The sequence below is a fragment of the Fundulus heteroclitus genome, chromosome 13 (genome assembly GCF_011125445.2).
Source record: "Fundulus heteroclitus isolate FHET01 chromosome 13, MU-UCD_Fhet_4.1, whole genome shotgun sequence".
Lineage (NCBI taxonomy): Eukaryota > Metazoa > Chordata > Actinopteri > Cyprinodontiformes > Fundulidae > Fundulus > Fundulus heteroclitus.
Window position 1 is genome coordinate 23,287,319 of NC_046373.1, and position 21,264 is coordinate 23,308,582.

At 38.9% G+C, this 21,264-nt stretch overlaps 1 protein-coding gene across 3 annotated transcripts; it reads right to left on the reverse strand.

Annotated features, from left to right (window-relative positions):
• Positions 1–853: 853 nt before the first annotated feature.
• Positions 854–21,061, reverse strand: gabpb2a (GA binding protein transcription factor subunit beta 2a). Of its 3 annotated transcripts, none has more exons than XM_036145455.1 (8): positions 20,916–21,061; positions 17,539–17,646; positions 14,055–14,222; positions 12,364–12,558; positions 11,393–11,546; positions 7,168–7,344; positions 6,956–7,074; positions 854–3,723 (listed from the first exon to the last, which is right to left on the reverse strand). In XM_036145455.1, the coding sequence occupies exons 2-8, from the start codon at positions 17,644–17,646 to the stop codon at positions 3,382–3,384; spliced, it is 1,263 nt and encodes a 420-aa protein (XP_036001348.1). In that variant the 5' UTR covers positions 20,916–21,061; the 3' UTR covers positions 854–3,381. The 3 variants fall into 3 exon arrangements, with proteins under 3 accessions (XP_036001348.1, XP_036001347.1, XP_036001346.1); XM_036145454.1 differs by lacking the exon at positions 20,916–21,061 and adding an exon at positions 19,660–20,017; XM_036145453.1 differs by lacking the exon at positions 20,916–21,061 and adding an exon at positions 19,538–19,656.
• Positions 21,062–21,264: the final 203 nt, after the last annotated feature.

Below are 21,264 nucleotides of genomic sequence, written 5' to 3' on the forward strand. Positions count from 1 at the left end.
AGTCCAGTGAGACATTTATTTGGACCATGTGAGTTTTTTTTTTTTTTTTTTTTGTCAGATCAGACATTTGGCTTTCTTAAGACTCGAGTGGGTGTGGCTCAAAACAAGAGCTCCCCTTGTGGAACAACATCTCATGGGTTAAGTTTAGAGCGTTTCTCTTCCAAACGCATTGGCAACCTTGTCAAGAGTGTGTGAGATTATTCAAATACTCTTATTTTACGAGAAAAATCTGTAGAACTCTTAATATTGATCATCATTGGGTCTTTCAGATGGTTAAGTATCCAAAACATACGGCCATATACAATTTATATACAGTACATTTCAATATAGTCTGTGCAAAATATATTGTTATATGTCCCATCTGTATAGTACGGAAGAGGATTAGGGACATAAAAAAAAAGTCTATTAAATTCTGACTTTAGTCTCAGAATTCTGACTTTATTTTCAGAATTCTGAAAATAAAGTCATAATTCTGAGAAAAAAGTCATAATTCTGAAAATAAAGTCATAATTCTGAGACTAAAGTAAGAATTCTGACTTTAATCTCAGAATTTTGAGAAAAAAGTATTTTTAATGTTTTTAATGAATTATCTTACCATATATATTGTTGCTTTAAATGCCATGATGTTTATTAGAAAATAACATAAAATGACTCAGATTAGATGGGGGAAAAAAAAATAAAAAAAAAAATCACATATTTACTTATTTACAAATACATTTCTACAAAAATATCATGACCAACATTAAACTATAGAGCAAAGCTAAGCTCTATAGAAAGCTCCTAAAGATGCAAAGCATGATCGTCACGCTGAGGGTAGCCATTTCTTTAAAAGCTCAGAGACACGACAAAAAAAGTTCTTCAAAAAAAGTTTTATATTTAAATGCAGGCAGCCATCATCAACATCATCATCACAGAGAAGCCAATAGGTAATGTTAAAAAAATACAACTTTGTATGTACATAGAAAAGGGTTGGTTTTTGCAAAGCTTATAAAAATAACTATAACACAAACAACAGCTAGTCTCAGGGTGAAGAAGAAGAAGAAGAAGAGGGGGGGGGGGGTGACGGGCAGCTGAGAGGATACGTGTGATCGGGCGAAGTGAAGTGGACGAACAGGAACCTCCTCAGAGGAGCGCGTGTTTGGCTTCAGGGCATTCACCTCAAACTTTACTGTAAAACTTCAACCTGCTTCCTAATTTCCCTTAGGTACATTCATCTCCACTGGAATTCAAATTCTTGAACCTGCAGCCAGGTTTAACTCGATTATTATAAATCTATTTCTCTACAGTGATTAAATTCATAGCCAAAAAAAAATCACAATTTTTCTCCCCCTCAAAAAAAAAGTCAAAACGGCTCAAAATGAGAATATCAGTGGTGCCTTTTTCTGCTGGTTTGTTCCACGCCTAGCATTGTACTGAACAAACCGTAAAGAACCGGTAACCATTGGTAGGTGGATGGACTGGCTGGGTGTGGACAGACGTCCCATAGAGACGCAGCAATGGAAAGGACTGAGATCGGACTCTGTTTTTTTTTTTTTTTTTTTTTTTTTACTCAACTGGCTCTGATCAGCAGATTAAATACCGAAAGATTTGTAATTTCCATGTTCATCAAATCACAATTTAGAGACCTGACTAAATTATTAACCAAGAACATGTAATTGGATTATTAGCAGTCAGATGAGACATTTTTCTCTTTTATGTGTCAAAATCCTTAAGGGAAGAGAGGGAAAAATATCCTAACGGGTCCAGAATCGGAAACCATCAAGCACCAGCCTGGGAGAAATATAAAAATCTTTACTGGTTAGGGCTTCTCTAACGATACAAATCACAGCAGAGCAACCTTGAGGAGCACTTTCATCCCGTCCCTCTGAAACCTCAACAGGGTATTAATCTCACGCAGAAAGAGGAACACTGTCTATGATCTGGTTCCCAACCAGGAGACCCTGACAGCAGGCAAGATTGCGTGAAGCTCTAAGATAAGGCGGAGAATGCGCGGAGAAACGGGAAACATCAAGTATTTATCAGCTTCTCAAGGGGAAAAAAACATCTTCATTTCTGCTCGGAACAGCTGATCTGGGTTCAGCTTTGACATACACCTCAATTTCAGCGGTATTTAGCGAACAATCCGCTTTTAGAAAGCGATTTGTAAACCATAAATAGACAGTTTGTTGGTCTAATAGAGAGGAAACTTGTTTATGCAGGCGTCTATTGAGACGCTGAATAAAATTTAGGTAATGTAATAAAATAAATGTATAACTTTTACCGTTCTACATCTTGGCACTATTGGATGTAAAGGACTTCATAAGTTACTTGATGGTGCAAACGAATTAGGCTCTAAATAATTAATACTGTAGAAGAGCCTTCCTGATTCACACCTGGATCTTCTCTAACCAGGACTATGGGAGTGATTTAAAGACGTAGCATCGGAAAACGACCCAGAAAATGATCCTCGCTGCTTGTTGAGAGTTCGACCGGAGCTACCTAAAGCCTTCCTGCTCGATACGAGGATAAAAGTTGTGCAGAAGGTGGGAAATGCTGCCCGACGTGTAATCGATCCCTACAGCATCATGTGACATGGTTTAGGGTTTGCCATTAAATCATGCTGAAATCACATCTGGAGGAATAAAACAAGAAAAAAAAAAACAGCTGGTTATAAACATCACTGAACAGGAAACGCGGTGGAGAAGGAATCACTGTAGTGTCCCGATACTAGTTAAAAAAAAACAAACCTTTGTGTTTTTACTGTGATTTTTGAAAGAAGCTAAAAAAAGTCGTTCGGTTATGAAGCGATTACACAAAGTAAACCGACTTTGGGATTCACTAAATTAAACTCTGAATGTGTATGATGGCCTTCAAAAAGAGGAGGTAACAGGGCAAACCTTGCATTAAGACAAACACTAAAAAGTTAAGTTTCTGCTGGGTTACATTTCAAATAGGGAAGCAGAAAGCTTTTTTTTTTTTTTTTATAGCAACGTTCAGGGAACATACATGTCTGTGTCCATGCAGGAGAGCCCCTACGTCTCGTCTCATTACTGCTCGCAGGCGGGACCACAGAGAAAAGCAAACCATGGGTTTCAGGGTCCTTGACAGTTCATGAAGCTCGTCCCGTTGTGTTGGACCGGCTGAAGGAGGCGTTCAGGGACACGGCGCAGGCGGAGTTTACTGGAGATGTCCCGGCACGTCCGCCCACCTCCACCTGACCTGTTGCTGTCAAACGGTTTAGGGATTGAAACCTAAACTTTGTGAGGACCCCATCCTGTCTGGGGTTGTCCGTGACGCTGCACTTCCTTCAGCGAGTCGCCCCCCCCTCCTCCGCCTCAGTCAGATGTAAGAGTCTAATCAGCCGCCTCCTGTTGTGATGCGTCTCCCCGCCCTTCCTCTCCGTTAGGAGCTGACCTGCGTCGCCTCGCCACCCGTCTCCACCAGCGTCACCTGGCCTTCCTCCCCTTCCATGATGATGCCTCCCTCCTGCAGCACCACCATCTCCCCCTCCTCCTCCACTACGCCGGCGGTCCCCTCCTCCTCGTCCTCCCCTCCCACCACCTCCTCCGGGCTTGCGGCGTTGGCGCCGGCGACCGTGTTGCCGTTGCTGGTGTTGGCCTGACTTTGGGCCATGGCTTCCAGCTTCATGCGGTACTCCTCGGCCTCCTGCTCCTTGCGGAGGAGCTGCTGGCGATACTCCTGAGCCTTCCTGTTGGCTTCCTGCAGCTGCCTCTGCAGCAACTCCTGCACAGAGAGGAGGGAAGTAAGTAAATTACAGGGTTCCCACACCTTGGTGAACATCAAATTCAAGGACCTTTCAAGGACTTTCCAGGATCAATTTCCTCAAATTTAAGGACCACACGTGGCGGCATTTACCTACTGTGACCGCTGAATAGGTTATCATATTTTAATACAGTACAAATTCAATAAAAGACTAAACGGCATAGAAGTCGTTGGGTCAGAAGCAATGCAAGAAAGTGGACTTAATTTATAGCCTACATTGATGTTGATCATATTCATAGCCTACATTTATATCCACAGTACATGGCTATGCCATACTACATTACATATAAGATGTACATTAGCCTACCGTTTCATGTAATTTTATGGAAAAAAGTGCAGCATTGAGATGTTCAGAATTATATCAATTTGTTTCACTTACTTTCATCTTTGATTAAGCTAGTTTTCGACTTTGACTCTGAAAAGTTACTAAATATAGCGACAAAGTCGCTGAGTTGGCAACACTGCGTGAATGTAACCTATTGGACGCACGTAGGCCTAAACCGTAGCCTACCAACTAACGAAGAAGAGTAAACGTACTTTTGCAAATTAAAAGTCTGCGGAATCAACATAATTTTAAAAGATTGTATGGTAGTAAAATAATGACACACGAGTCGTCATCCGTGTGAACTTTCAACCCCACAAAAAAATTCAAGGACTTTCAAGGACAAGGTGTTTTTTTTGGCTGTTTTCAAGAACTTTCAAGGGCCTTGAATTTATTTTTTCAGATTCACAAACTTTCAAGGATTTCAAGGACCTGTGGGAACCCTGAAATTAGAACTGACAAAAACTATCAGAGCATTTAGAGAGCAGAGGTTCATGTTCTGTCATCCACATTCACCTGAGTCACTTTGCACCGTGGACCAGTTTTTTGTTTCTCCGCACCAGAAGTAGCCTAAATTTTCATGTTTTTCCAGATATCAGGGTCACATTCGTGATCCATTTTCCACATTCACCAGTCGGTCTGTGCTGAGTCACGCTCTATTTTCTCTTTACCTTCTCTCATAGGGCGAGGATCAGGAGAAATGACGCCGTTTTCCCCCGTCAGTAACAAAGTTTATGCTCACATTTAACCGCTTTACCGTAGTCTCTACTGCTGACAGAACGCTTTGAAAACAAAGCTAAATCTTAAAAATTCATATTTCACTGCCTGCGTTGTGTATTTTTAAAATGCACAGTTTGATTTTCTTAACTTACATTATTTAATCTTTTTTATCTACCGTATTTTCCGGACTATAAGTCGCTCCGGAGTACAAGTCGCACCAGCCATAAAATGCATAATAAATAAGGAAAAAACATATATAAGTCGCATTTTTGGGGGAAATTTATTTGATAATATACAACATCAAGAACAGACATGTCATCTTGAAAGGCAATTTTAAATAAAAATAGAACGGAGGCAACAACAGGCTGAATAATTGTACAGTTAGCTTACGCTACATGACACAACTGAGAACGTGTCTGGTATGTTAACATAACATATTAAAAGCTATTCAGATAACTATAGCATAAATAACATGCGAAGAAGTTAACCAAAGCGCCCGTGTCACTCCAAATAACTAAAATCCAGTGAAATCTTCATCCTCGGTGTCACTTTCAAATAACTCCGTTAACTCTGGAGGCAGAAGATGCGGCACTTCCGCTTCTACGTCGCTTACGTCTGATTCAACACAGGCCTAGAGCGCCCCCTTGTGGTTTGGTGTGAGAATAACAGGTGTAATGATATACCGGTAAAAATGTGTAATAATTTCACACATAAGTCACTCCAGAGTATAAGTCGCACCCCCGGCCAAACTATGAAAAAAAAAAACTGCGACTTTCGGAAAATACGGTACTTCACATTTTCATTTGTATTACCATTTTAATCTTCACTCACTCCTGTTTAGTTTTTTAAAAACATTACAATGTCTGTTTCATGCCCATCTTTTGTCTGAAAAGTGCAATAAATTAGGATTTAATAGACATATGCTACAAATTGTGAATAATAAATTAGACATGACATCCTTTTATTACTTTTATAGCCTGTTAGGTATTTTCAAATACATTTTTTTTAAATAAAATTAGTTTTAGATATTTATTAAAGTAATGAATAGCCACAATATTAACTTGTGTAGATTGATAAAATGAGGCAATGATGATTTATACTTTTAAACTTGACACAATTATCAACGTTTAAAACAAATACTCTAAAATTACTGCAAACAACCAACAACTGTGAGCAAAAGTGTCTTCTATGATAATGTCCAACGTTATCAGAAATTAATGGACGAATTAACCGTCCGACGCAGAAACAGAGGAGCGTAGCTTCCACAAAGTCCATTATTTCTGATAACGGGCATCTCAAAGGGCATTATCCCGCTTATATCACGGTCACTTATCAAATAAATAAATATTAAATCAATTATTAATACTTTAATGTTGTGTTTCACTAGTAAAATTTTTTCACCAGAAGCGGCTATTTAATGTCTCTCGTTGTAACGCGTTGCCAAGGTAAGCGCAATAATTTAGAACAATCAGGCTATATGACCAGAACTTAGGACGTATTAACTTATTAACAGGGTGCTTGCTCTTTTTCCAAATTAAAATTCCAGACTTTTTACAGACTTTTTTAAAACTGATATTTTTTTCCCCCCCAATACCTTAACTTTATGTACTTGTATACTTGTGTGCCTACTGCCTACTTCATTGGTTGAGATTGTACAAACTGTTTATTAGAAATGTTAATTTTTATAGGCTAGTATTCAATGAACAAATGCATTATTCACAGTAAATTATGCTTTTACTGATGAAAACGTTTCAAAACATGAAAATCACAAGTTCATGAATTTCACATCAAACAAGTGTTTGATTTCATTAGGCTAATACAGTACGTGACCAGTTAGTAAAATTATAGTTTTATAGCCTACCTTCCCTATTTCTCATTTCACAATGCCTTTGAGCATACTGTAAAATTCTACCACACATTTTTTCCCATACTTTATTAAGACTTTCACACAAAATTCAAGACTTTTCAAGGTCTGGAAAACAGTGTTTCAAAATTCCACACTTATTAAGACTTTCAAGACCTGATTAACGAACACCACACAGCCAATCAGAATCGAGTATTCACCCAGGCTATGGTACAATTAGCGAAAAGTTACTTTCTGGCAAAACAGGAAATGCAGAAGTCTTAGTCTGCCGCACATCCACTACTCACCGTTTCTCCAGTTTCGTTGTGGTTGTTGGTCACCTCCAGCTTCCTCTTCCTGGAGGGCGGCGGCTGAGCCTCCTCTGTCACCACCTCCTCTGTCACCGTGTTGGCTGACATGGCGAGCACTGAAAACACAAACAAACAAACAAACAAACGCTGAGCACACGAGCCGCCCCGCAGCCTCCGAGCCTCTGATGAGGAGCGGTCTGAGCCCTTACTCGGCTGGCCGTGCTGCATGGTGACGAAGAAGGGCTGAGACATCCCCCCGGTGGTCTGAAGGTTGCCGTGCTGGTCCGTTACAATGGTGATGACCCTCTGGCCGCTCTCGCTGACCACGGTGGCATGCTGGATGTTGGAGTCCAGAGCGTTGGCCGCCATCGCCTCTTCTGATTCTCCTGCGGAGCGAGTAAATGTGGGACGTCACTTCGACTGGAGACGTTGACTTTTTAGGATGAGCAACACGTGTTTAACTTCAGTGGAGTGAAGGAGTATTAATACGGCTTAAACCTTTTCACATTTTGCAACATTACAACCACGGATTTCAGTGTAACGTATTGTGATTTTATTTAGGAAATACGTTTTTTTTTTAAACAAATGAAGACCTGAAACAGGGTTCCTACAGCATAAGTCAAGTTAAATTCAAGACTTTTTAATGCCACTTGAAATAAAAAGTTAAGACCAACATGACGATAAACAAGAAAAAACCTGGTTGCGACAACTTTACCCAAATGTTTATTTTAACATAAACCATTACTTTCTGGTCCAGTAGACATGTTTAAAATATAGGAAGAAAGCTAAAAACACACAAATTACAGATATATTTTTTAACAACTACTGAACTGAATTCACAAACGTTGTTTTGTTCCCTACTAAAATAAACTATAAATCAGTTTTAAAAACCACAACATAACCAGCGGCAACTCTTTTTCGCAGCTATGGTCCGGCCACAACAGTCTTTATTGGTTCCGCTATCGGGACGGAACCAATAATGGTTACGTTGAGCCGTTTGGTAAATTAAAAAATATATAATTGTGTCAATTATTTTACTGTTTGGTAAGGATTACAAAAATAAAATCCTATTTATGACCTGGTAACAATTTTAAGACCTAAGAAAGACTGATTTTAAGACATTTTAATGCTAATTAAGACCTTAGTTTTATATTACAGTATTCAATGCCTTTTAATACTTTTTAAGGATCCGCGGGAACCCTGTGAAAGCGTTGAGAGGTCCTGCAGCGCGTTCTGAGCGTCGGGGGAGCGGCACGTTTTGAGATTTCAAACGTCTGAGGATGGAGTTGGAGAATCTGAACTTTTGCAGCTGGACGCGTAGCACCAACCAATCAGAGAGACACTGTTATGTGACGTAGCGGCAGATTTTACAACAGGACGGAAAGACCGTGAAAAGGCGGGAAGTCGACAATGGAGGACAAACTCCTCGCGCTGTTTGTGTGCCTCTTATTGCTGGTGAAGATTCTCAGTCATCCTGGGGTCCGTTCTTCGTACGTTGCTTAAAACATCCAAGATCAAATGAGACATCCAAGATGATTTCATTCGGCTAATCATGATCCGGCTAATTGGGTTCTTCGAACACACCTGTTGTTTATGATTAGTATGGCTGGATTGAGTTATCTGAGACAACTGCACGTTCATGCGTTTGTCTAAAAGGGGAAATGTATCGATAGTAGAAACAATGATCAGCAACGCTGCTACTGGCTGTTCAGCAAAGAACGCCCACAGTTTTTCTCCCAAGCAGAACACGAGCTTTTAATGGAAGGTTATGTCGAATTTGAGTCATTAATTAAAACACCTCAAAATATGTTAAAGCCAGGAGAGAGGGCTGGCAAAAAGTAGCAGACAAATTAATGCGTAAATACTGTCCATGTTAGATGTTTCTACCACTTTCTACAGTATGAATTTTTGCATTTTAATAATTTGATATTAACTTTGTTCTTTTATATCAGAGCCTCCACGGGACCCACTAGAACATGGGGACAAGTAAAAGTGAAATACAACAATATTCTACAAAATGGTAGCCTTTAATTATTATACTTTATTTTAAAAAGGCACTTGTTATGTCAAGAGATCCAAATGTCAGTGTCATTCCTTAGACACGGGAAGTAAAGGACACGTGCAAATTGGGAATTTTAACAAAAAAAAAAAAAAAATCTTTATCCATAAAAAATGAAAAATTTCCTTTTCCAAGTCATACACAGTTTACACGGTAAAACTGTATTGCTCCGTGTCTAGATAATCCGTCCATAGTTTTTTTCTAATACAATATACGGCTCGACAGGAAGCAAGCCTTTCAAAGTAAACTAAACTTCACAATAAAATGGCCCGAACAAATCTTCTTACTATAGGATAAAAATAAAAAGCAAACCATCATACAAATAACTTCAATATTTTAGATTTATGGCTCCAACATCACTTTTTCCTCTTTAAAAGCCACTGTTAAATGATGTGTCTGTTTATAACAGTCACCAAGAAAAATCTCTCTACAATTACACTGTCGCGCTGCGCTAAAGGATCCTGTGTATTGCGCAATACGCGATTAATTCGAAAAACTCTGCAAATTATTCTTGCACCTTCCGCAACAGGTTGCTGTCCTAAAAATGGACATGGCTACGGCAGACTTCCCTATCTCCTCCGCTTATACAGCCGTGATCTAATCTTGTTTACATGAAATAAGCCTGCTCGCGAGCAGGTTTAAGCTGGCGCACATGTTGCTATGACAACAAGTGCAGGATGTCTTTCGAAGAACCAAACGATCCAAGATCATGCCAAATCGTCAACAATGAAATCCTGCTAACTGAGTTAGCGACGTACGAAGAACGGACCCCAGGTCATGGTCATTCCAAAAACAAAACAAAAAAAGTAAAAAAACAAAAGCAACTGGACGGAAAACAAGTCCAGTTGCTTTTGTTTTTTCCCCCCCAAAATATATTTATTAAAATTTTGGCAGTTTAAACAAACATCTTGAACAATCTACAAAATGACAACAGCAGTAGTAGTGTTACTTGTTCAAGTCAAAATAAAATGAAAAACAGAAGAAAAAAAGCCTCTCACAGTATTAGTTCCTGTGCAACTAGTCACATTTCGTACTTAACCTCTTTATATTGAGAATTACGTTTAACAGTATATGTCCATAAATAAATTTACTTTGGGAACTGCAGTTCACACGTTTTTCAATCACTTGCATCTTCTTCTGAGATATTCAAGTTCTTGACATACTTAATGAAGGAATTCCAGATAGACTCAAACAGGTATTGTTTTCCTTTAATATATATGTAATTTTTTCCAGAGGGAGGACAGATAACATTTGCTGCAGCCATTGGTTTATGGTCGGTCTGTGAGTCTTTTTCCAAAACATTGATATACACCTCTTCGCATTAAGCAAACTTAAGTTTATAAACACTTGTTCATTTTTTTGTATAAGTATGTTTTTCAGGGTACAGTTCAAACACAAACAACCTTGGCTCAAAAATTATTTGTTTGGACATGCTTTGTTTTTTACTTTTTTTGGAGTGTGCCTCCTATTATCGATGATCAGTCGAGCTGCCGCTACACAGACAGTAACAGAAAGGACCTCGCCTGGAGGAGGATTAGCCAGGAAGTTGGGATCTCGGGTGAGTTATCAAAGCTTTTCACACGGTAAATATTTCCCCGCATTTGAGGGAAAAGAACGGGGCGTCTCCTCCCAACGCGCGTCAGACGCGTCTGGCCACGCTTTGCTGACGCTCTGCACAAGTTGAGGCGCTGGACGCTTAGATCGCGTTACATCTGAACGCAGGGTTACACATGAATGTGTTTAGAGTCGCTTTCCTGCTGGGAGAGAAACCTCCGCCCCCAGTCTCAGGTCTTTACGGCATATATCAGTTTTATTCAGGACTGCACAGTTTTGTTTTTTTTAGCGCTACCCCATTTTCCCCTCACCTCTGGCTGATGTCCAAGTCCCTGCAGAAGAAAAAAGACATCCTTACATCATCATGCTGCCACCGTCATATTCCACCACGGGGTCGGTGTGTTCAGAAAAAAATGTAATGGCTTCAAACATATGAACCAAAAATAATATAAAGTTATCTACACGGCAGCTGGACAGACTACATTAAATTTTTCGGCACTCCTAGAGACTCCAAGTACATGACGAAATGTATTGAAGGGCTAATTGAGTGGACTTTGCATGATATGGACTGTTTAAAGCCACATTTTGGAGATTTTAAAACCATCAGTCAGCTTCATTCCTCCTTAAACCTTTGTGTTCGTCCATTAGATAAAATCCTAATGAAATACACGGTTGCAACGGGACACGTGTGAAGTCCAGAGGCTGTGAGGAGTGTTTTAACACTGGTCTATAAACAGGACCCTGTTTTGTTTTTTGGAGGTAATAAGAGTTTAGCTCTGTTCCAATAACAGAGCCAACGCGAACGTGTTTTGCGATCATACCTGCGTTGGCCTTGTTGAGCAGCTCCGCCAGGTTGACCACGCCCCCCTGGATGGCAGGTATTCCCTGGATTATGAACTGTGGCTGGTTGGTGGTGCTGGTCGTCTCAACATTCATGCTCACCTGGTTCATGTTAACCTGGTTCTGCATGCTCTCCTGTAAACAAAGACCAATCAGCATCTGTGTACATGGAAAGATGATCATTTTATATATATATATATATATATATATATATATATATATATATATATATATATATATATATATATATATATATATATATATATATATATATATATAGATAGATAGATAGATAGATAGATATCCACAGCTGGTTGAGTAAAAAATTTGTGAAATCGGACAACTTATTATTTTTTTATATATAAATCTAGACCTACCAAGAAAATTTTGCTTTATTATTATTATTAAACATATGGGCACATACCAAATTCATACAAAACAAAATGGAAAAAACTGCCAAATTATTTTTTTTTAAAATAAGTGTCAAATATTTTTTCCCCATGAGATTTATAGAATATGCCGCAATCAGAACATGTGATGCTACAAAAAAAAGAAAATAAAAAAAGTTTGGAACCTGTAAATGATTATTTATAATTTTTTTGCTTTAAAAATTTGTTTTAGTTATTTTTTATGCATAACTAATGCATAACAACATTTTTTAGTTATATTTGACTTTTTGTTAATTTTGTTAATTTTACATAAAAATAGTGGTTTGCGTTGTTTGTATTGTCTCTACAAGAAACTGTGATAAAGTATTATTGATTTTTTTTTTTATTCATTAATACTTTATCACAGTTTCTTGTAGAGACAATACAAACAACGCAAACGTGCAGATTTTAAGTTGGCAACAATAATAAAAACAACCCAATCAATAAAGAAATGTCAAAAAGGCCAACTTCCTGCAGAAAAAGGTTAAAGCCCGAAGCAGAGCGGATGTCCCAGCTCCTCCCACCTGCAGCATCAGCATCAGCTCGGTGCTCTGGATGTCCGCTGCGATGTCAAACGGCGTCTTGTCAAATTTACTGCGTGCGTGCACGTCAGCCCCGTGCTTGATGAGGGTCTCGCACACGCCGTGGTGTCCGTGCTGCGCCGCCCAGTGAAGAGCCGTCATCTTCAGCATATCTTTGGCGTTGATGTCCGCACCGCTCTGGAAGTAGATTTTACAGGAATTTATCCGACATTCCCGTTTACGCCACACAGTTTGCTTTTTATTTATTTATCTCTTTCTTTCCAGTAATCTTTTAAAGCTGTCAGGCATGAAAACGGGTCAGGGGTGCGTAAACTGCATAAAATACGGGCAACGTTGCCCCCTCTGCCTTTACTCCCCTCAGATCCCATGTCAGCCTAGAGCAGTGAAGACCCAGCCAATATGGCGGCGACGCAGGATGCGCTCCAGCACGTAATTAATCAGAAACACACGACGTACAGGAGAAATAAACTGACACCCAAGAGATTAGGTACATGGATATAAAATGTTTTTCTCTACAGGCAAGAAATGGAAATAGGAAGGGATAAAACGGCCTAATGTCAGCATTAACGGGTAAATGAGTTGGTGGAGTTACGAATGTGAACGCTTAAAATAGTTTTTAAAGCAAAAACTGCACAAAATGTTGCAGATCAACAACAGGTTATTTATTTGCATATTTTCTGGTCAAATTGTTAATTCGTTGGCTTCTTGTCACATTGCACAAGTTTATTATTTAGTATTATCTGTGTATGACCTGCTGTTATACATGTTGTGTAGTGAGCTACATCCAACCCAAGTGTCCAAAACGAAATTTAACCCAATTACTTTCTAGGGCTGAACGATTTTGGAAAATAATCTAATTGCGATTTCTTTTCTTAATATTGCGATTTAATGCAAGTTTTTTCCAGTTTAATTTATCATGCGTTTTAAAATATATATACAAACAACAAATCAATTTGTTTCCTCGCCATGTGGATTAGTTGCTAAAAGACCAACAGCATCTAAACTCGGAGCAGTAATGATTGTGTTCTGCCTACAATATATTTCAACCAAAATTGCAATTTTAAATTTTCTCCGAATTAACCACAAGCAACAAAAATGGCGTCTAAATAAAGATGTTTGTAAACAAGGACTATTTTAAATATGAACTTTTAATGTTTCTATTGATCTGAATATTATTCAAGAGAACAGCTTTTAATTTAATTGGACATCAATCCTTGTTGAACATAAAGTCCAACCAACAAGCAAGTCTGTATTAAACTAATTGACCAGTACTTAATGCTTTGTATAATTCTACAAACTCTAAAATAAGTAATAAAGTTAGATTATCTCACTGCTGCAACTGTCTTCCCTTCCACATGGAGGCAAACCCACTTTAAACATTTTACTGACACCTAAAGGACGCGTCTGATTCACTAATTGTTACATAGCCAAAAATTGCAGACCTCTGCGATTTGGAAATTGTGTTTTTTGAAATCACGATTATATTGAAAATGCGATTAATTGTTCAGCCCTATTACTTTCCGGTATGCAGAGAAATTAAATATATTCAGTTAAAACCTCAAAAACATATTCGAACATCTCCTCTTTGAATCTATCACACTTCCCGATGATTCATTAAAGATAAAGAAAGGAACGCAGATTATAACTAATGACACGAAAACAAGAAGTCCCACCCTGATCAGCAGCTCCACGATGACTGTGTGTCCCTCGGCGGCTGCCATATGCAGCGGGGTCCTGTCCACTTTTGTACGGGCGTCTCTGCTGACGCCAGCTCTCAGCAGGACGTCTGCGGTGGAGTAGTGGCCGTGCTGAGCGGCCAGGTGGAGGGGGGACGTCCCCAACTGCGGGAAGCATAGAAGAAGTCACAAGCAGATGAGTCAAGCGTGACGCCACTGCAGCAAATAAAGCGCCTGCGTCGGATGACCGGTGTGTAAACGTGAAGTTAAAGGCACAGAAAGGGACACATCACAATAAAATATGTCATTATTAAAGCAGCGCGTTACATTTTTAGCATTCATGACCTTCTAGACCAGGGGTGTAAAACTCATTTCTATATGGGGCCAGTTTTGCGTCATGAAGTCATTAAAAGGGCCAGTTGCACGTGGATAGACGATACTTTTTATTACATAATTTCATTCCAGTTCACATAGAAATATAAAAAATGCACAGTAACATAAAAGTAGCAACCTTAGGCCCAGTTTATACAGTTTATCTGCAAAAAAAAGTTGATTTTGGGGTGAGTTACACTTACAGGAGGCACAGTTTTAGCCACTTTATACACTTTAAAATGATATATGCCTCTACTTTATGAAATGATATACCTTTTTTTTGGCTCTTGAGGGCCGGATAATTTACCTTGATGGGCCAGATTCGGCCCGCGGGCCTTGAGTTTGACACCTGTGTTCTAGACGTATCCGTCACCTCCTTTCTGAATTTTGTCACATCAGAAACACAAACTTTCTTCTATTTTATGCGATAAACCAACAAATTATTTAAAACTAACATCTATAAAGGAAGCTGTGTGTTGGTATTCAGGCCCCTGAAGTAGTTTTCTGAACCTGATTTCATTGTAATCAGAGCTCAAAGTGCTGCTGTGGTGCGTTTCTACTGACTCTACATCGAAAGATTTTAAAATCACTTTCTAAACTAAATTTATGTCTGGACTTTGACTGGTCCCCCATCAAAGCGTTCTCATTGTAGCGCTGGCTTTAAGTTTAGGGTCACTGTCCTGCAGGAGGGCGCACCGCCACACCAGACTAACAGGTTTTCTTCTAGGACTACCGTATTTTTGGACCATAAGGCGCAATAATTATTCTTCCCAAGTGTGTAATATCACTCCACCCCTTCGCGTCCACAGCTCTCTATCCGTCTCTGTCTAAAGGACAGAGTGGTTGGACTACACTGCCCTGTTTCTAACATAAGGCCAAAATAAACGTAACTTTTATATTGAATTAACTTACTAGGTTTATTGTTGCTAGCATGTACTCCAGGCGCACGCTGCCTAGAAGCTCCCGCATACTTGGGCGTACTGTGCGCACGTTTTACCCTTCATAGTCGAGCATATTGTTGCCTACATTTCTTGTGGTAAACTCCCACAATTCCCAGACTTTCTGCCAGTGGGACAAAGCGGTGGAACTGATGGTAAAATGTGTGATTAGCGAGCTTAGAGCCGTTTCTTTTCCAGCAGGCTCCCACCAGTCAGTGAGAACGGAGAGGGACTGAGATGCTGCGCGTCACAGTTTTGGTAATGCTGTCCTATCACAAAGCAGCTCAGTGAAAAAAAAAAAAAAGATTTACTTTGCAAAGACAGACGCTACAAATCCTTTCGTATCAAGCCAGAACGCACGGTGCTTTTCAGATTGGAGCCACTGACCGGTATCACTTCTGCCAGCAAGGCTCCAGATGATCCCGCTTTTTGATACACGCTTGGAGCAGCTCGGTGTATCAAGCTTGGTGTCACATATAAAACTATGTAACAGGGTGCTTGCTCTTTTTCCAAATTAAAATTCCAGACTTTTTTAAAACTGATATTTTTTCCCCCCAAGACCTCAACTTTAAGTACTTGTATACTTGTGTGCCTACTGCCTACTTCATTGGTTGAGATTGTACAAACTGTTTATTAGAAATGTTAATTTTTATAGGCTAGTATTCAATGAACAAATGCATTATTCACAGTAAATTATGCTTTTACTGATGAAAACGTTTCAAAACATGAAAATCACAAGTACATGAATTTCACATCAAACAAGTGTTTGATTCCATTAGGCTAATACAGTACGTGACCAGTTGGTAAAATTATAGTTTTATAGCCTACCTTCCTATTTCTCATTTCACAATGCCTTTGAGCATACTGTAAAATTCTACCATACATTTTTTCCCCATACTTTAGACTTTTCAAGGTCTGGAAAACAGTGTTTCAAAATTCCATACTTATTAAGACTTTCAAGACTTGCGCAAGCACCCTGTGTAAAGACTTCTTGCCGCCGAGGTGTCGTAAAAATTTACCTCAGCACGTAGCTGTCCATGGAGTGAACTACACCCGAGTATGTGGGGGGCCTTTACATGAATGCACTTCTAGTTTAGACATTACAGTCAGGCAGTCTTGTAGACAACTCAGGGGTCCGATCAGGTAGTGACACAGTGTACCGTAATGCTCTGAATATCCATTGAGTGGAGCAGCTTCGTTGCTTACCAAAGTTCCACTTACACATTTTAACAGATTTTTGAGCGCATTGTACCACATAAAATCAGTCAGTAAACACAACGGTAATCATTTATAAGCATATCATAATTTTTTGTGAAAATTTAAGGATTTTAAGTGCGCCTTATAATCTGAAAAAAATACAGTAGTTGTGCATTTAGCCGCATCAATCTTCACATCAACTCTAACCAGCTTCCATGTCCCTGCTGAAGAAAAGCAACCCCACAGGATGATGCTGCCACCACCATGTTTCATTCTGGGGAACAATGTGTTCAGGATCATTTGCTCTGTCAGTTTCCTGCCATGCTAAGAGTTATAAATGTAAACACAAAAAAAAAGAAAAAAGTCACATTCCGGCTTTATCTAACCAGAACACCCCCTTATTTCACACTTTTTTCGTGCCCCTACATACCCTGTTGCATTTTTTTAATAGAACGGAGCGGAGCAGAAAATAGACTTGTTCCATATTTTGACGGTGACGTTGAGAGAAGTCGCGGAGAACGTGGAACCGTAGTCATTAATTAAAATAACGTAGTTACTCTGTTGGATGGGTGTGCACACATTTGAACGGAGCAATCATGGAGGATGTGGTATTTAGGAGTGATTCTGTGATTGATGCTTTCCTTACCCATGCGTTCATAAAAGAGTTTTATTCAAAATAAGATTAAATTATATATAGTGGACTCTACTTACTGATCAAGAGCCTCTGAAGGCGATGGATTTTAAGTAGGGATATTATATTAAAAGGGGCTGATAATGTAAATATGCCACATTTAGAGAGAAAAATGCATTAATATATTTTAGAAATTAGTTTCTCTCCACTACTACCTTGTGTCTTTCAATCAAACAAATTACGTTGAAGTGTGTGCTTGTAAGGTGACATTGTCTAACGTAGGGGTGAAAAAACTGATTGTTTCTAAAGAAATGTGCTTCTGTGCTGGAAACAGGCCTCTCACCCAGTCGGTGGTGAACGGCGCTCCGTTGGCCATCAAGTTTCGGACCTCGTCGTCGTTCCCTTTCCGAGCCGCCTCCAGCAGCCTCTTCCCCAGGTCCACCAGCGACATCTGAAACACATCATCCAGGAGATCATTACGTCCTGATTTATCGTCCTGTGCTACAAAGGCTTACAGCTTGTGTCACCAGGAGGGAGAACAGAGATTAGAACTGAACATTAAAAATGATGCCTGTTATCACTTAAATTTACCAATAAACAGATTCATTCTGATGAGGCTTGTCAGATAAAAATATATTAAAGTAGGCAATACACATACTTTTCATTAAGCCCAAATTTCTGTAGTAAATGTTTTAATTGACCTGATGTAATATTTTTATCTTAAATGTTATATTTTCATTAACAGTAAGCGGAAATAATCATCATGAACAGAAATAATTGCTTGATTTACTGAATAAAGTTACTCTGACTTTATTCTAATTTAATAAACATGCATGTGTATTGTTCATTTATATTTATCTTATGGTAAAATAAAATAAAATAAATAAATACATGAGACACTGTCACTGCTAGTATGTTTAGACGGAAAATAATAAACAAATGAATCAAAACCACAAATATGTCGAAGCTGTAGCGTCTTACACTTAATAATGAAGTGAAATAATGAAATAATGAAAGTTATTTATGGAGTTTTAAGGCAGGCAAATTGATCAACTAATTATGATCAATTTGTTGTCTGGTATTGATCTTTAGAAGTACTTAGTGGATTGAACTATTATTGTTTTTATGTTAGTTTTATTATTGTTTTAATTTCAGTTATGTTTAGTTACTACTTTTATGTTATTGCTGTCGATGTATGTAACAGATCTCTCTTATAAATGAGTCTCAAGAGATTTTTCTGTATAAATATACGATTAAATAAATAATAATTTTTTAAAAAGACGTTTCCTTTCCCCCCTAAATGTAAAATCTGTTTTTTATATAATGAACTGAATATTTTAACAGTGATTACACCTATTTTGAACTTCTTTCAGGGTAATTTCTCAAATGTTATGTTTAAGGCTGGTGAAAGCTTATTTACAAAATAAATGCAACATTAAAAACCCTTAAAAGATGCATTCTAATGTGTGAAGATTATATTGTGACAATGTATTAATTAACAGAAGATACATTTATGTAATTTAAGTTCACTGAAGCTCTCCATACAGGGTAAACATCTTTTAAACCAGAGGGTGTGTTAGCTTCCCCCCCATCGATTCACTGTGGCTGTGCTCCACAGCTAAAGGTGTGTCCATTTTCGGACGCAAACCCCGCCTTGCAGCAACAAACTACGTAAAACAAACTAAAGAAGACATTTTATTAAAAAAAAAAGCGTGACAACTTTTCCGACGTGTGGATATATTGATAAAACCCACCGATGCTCCTGTAAAAAAAAGTGCTAAAGGCTCATTATGGACGAGTGTCCGATAATGGAAGCAGGTCCAGAACCACCCTTTAGCCCGCTAACAGATTCCTTTAGCAAAACATGCTAATATAGCCTCAACGAAATATTTACTTAACGCGTTATTGTGCTGTGGCGGTTCTCTAAGCTTAAAGTGAAAATTTAAAAAAAAAATTGTAACTGTTAAAAGTCATGTCCGATAATGGAACCCGCGTCAAGCTACAGCGTTTTCCATTGCGAAACAGCGGAGCGGGACGAGACTTTTCTCTCCGCGGCCGAGGAGCCATTTTACGCGCCTTCACGGCCAGAAAATAGACCGCCATGTGCCACGTACCCCCCCTGTTCCCCCTCCATCTAAGGTGCTTTGTGTCCAACATGTAAAACTCTCCCTCCGTGCCGCCGAGAAATAAAGCGCAGCACCGACAGGAAACTGTTTGATATTAAGTTGTTGGGTTTTCCGGGGGAAGTCACACAGAAATTTCCTATTTTACACGCGGAGAAAAAACTACTTCCACATCCGGTTAAGTTGCCTTCTGCAAGCGTGCGCCGTCAAAGCGCTTACCGGAGGAGTGTGCGGGGGCATTGTTCCAACCCTTTGTCGTTGTTTCTGTACGCTTTAAAAGGTGAAAAGGCTCGGAAAATATGAGTCTTCTCTTGGCGTAGGACGACAGAGCGGCTACTCACCGCGTCCAGGTTTGTTCGGGTCCGAGCTGGCTGCCCCTCTCTGCTAATGTTAGCAAGCTAGCCGGGCTAAGAAGCGCAAAACCCGCGCTGCGTGAAGAGGATCTGTGCGATGCTATAGCTCGTCGATACGCAGCATGGGCTGGTTTTGCGCAGAATCTGTTTCAAAATTCGCAAAACACGGGTATTTGGGACCACTGTAGCTTGTCGTAGTCCTCGGAGCTTGTTTACTGCGGAAAGTTAGCGATTGGTAGCCGTACCGCAGCCGGATGTTTGTGATTCGGCCTTCAAAATAAGATACTAATATTAAGACTTTCTTCTCGTCGACATTTCAGTTTAAAATAAATAAATATGCGGTTATCAATTTATTTGTTCATGTCAGAACTTATATTTTATAGACAATGCATTTTTCCCAGTTAGGCTAATCTTGCCAGATTAATTAATATAAAATGAAAATTACAAAAATAGATGGATTATGTTTTAGATTTAGAGCTGCCCAGCATATTAAAAAGCAATATGTTCACAACAGAAAATATTTTGAGGATACTTTGACAATAATACACCGACAACTATTTCAAATGTGGTGCATGCTGTTAAAATATTTGACCATTTCTTCGTTTTATTTTGCTGAAATGTTATTCAGATGGTTTACAATATGTTGAATGCTTTTAAAGGCAACAACAACAACTAAATTTAACATAGGTCAGACTGCCTTAAAATGTTTATAAAAATTAAAGCCTGAGACAATACTGAATAGGCAACTCTGGTCAAAACATTTATAGAAAAGTAATGTCCAGTGTCCATCAGGTGTTTTACATTTTATCTAACATAATTTTAATATTTTAAATAACATTAGTTTTTTAAAAAAAACATTATACTACAGGCTATTTAATTGTCCTTTCAAAGCTAAATTTAGTAGTCTGAACTCACAGAAAAATGACACATTATGTTGAGTAATATTTAAATTTAAGTGAAACAAATGCATCAAAAATATTTAGCTAGTTTTTAAGTGAATTACCTTTTGAAGTATATATAAATAGGGTATAATAAATGTAAAACCTCGTTAATTGTGTACGAAGTTAACTGGGATTTAAAATAACACTAAATATTTCACCGAAATACGTTCAGCGCAGTACATTTTATTTTGAAAGTCATGGCAGGAAGTGCGTACTTCCCTCTGCTATTTACCAGCTAGCTACATTAGCTGTTAGCCTACTCGCATGCAAAGGGTTAACAAGTGCAATTTAGGCGGGTTTTACCTCTCTTTCTATCGGGTAAATCCTGTAACCGCACGTCCCCAGGCGTGAGCCGTAGTCTGGCAGGTATTTACCGGCCGAGGAACCTTTTAAAAAGTCTTTATTATTGTTTTTCTCTGGCACAAATATGGCGGCGGCGCGACACCGGAGGTGGAAGCCATAATATGCGTTAACCTCCCAGTGGGCGGGCTTAGTCAGCGCGACCAGGAACAGACCTGAGGTCAGTTCCCCGCAGCACCGCTACGGGTCAGACTGATGATGGTCTGTTTGAGACTCTGCGCTCTTTTAATATCGTCAGTGTTACACATGAAAGGCAACTGTGTATTTTTTTTTTTTTTTCATTTAAAAATAT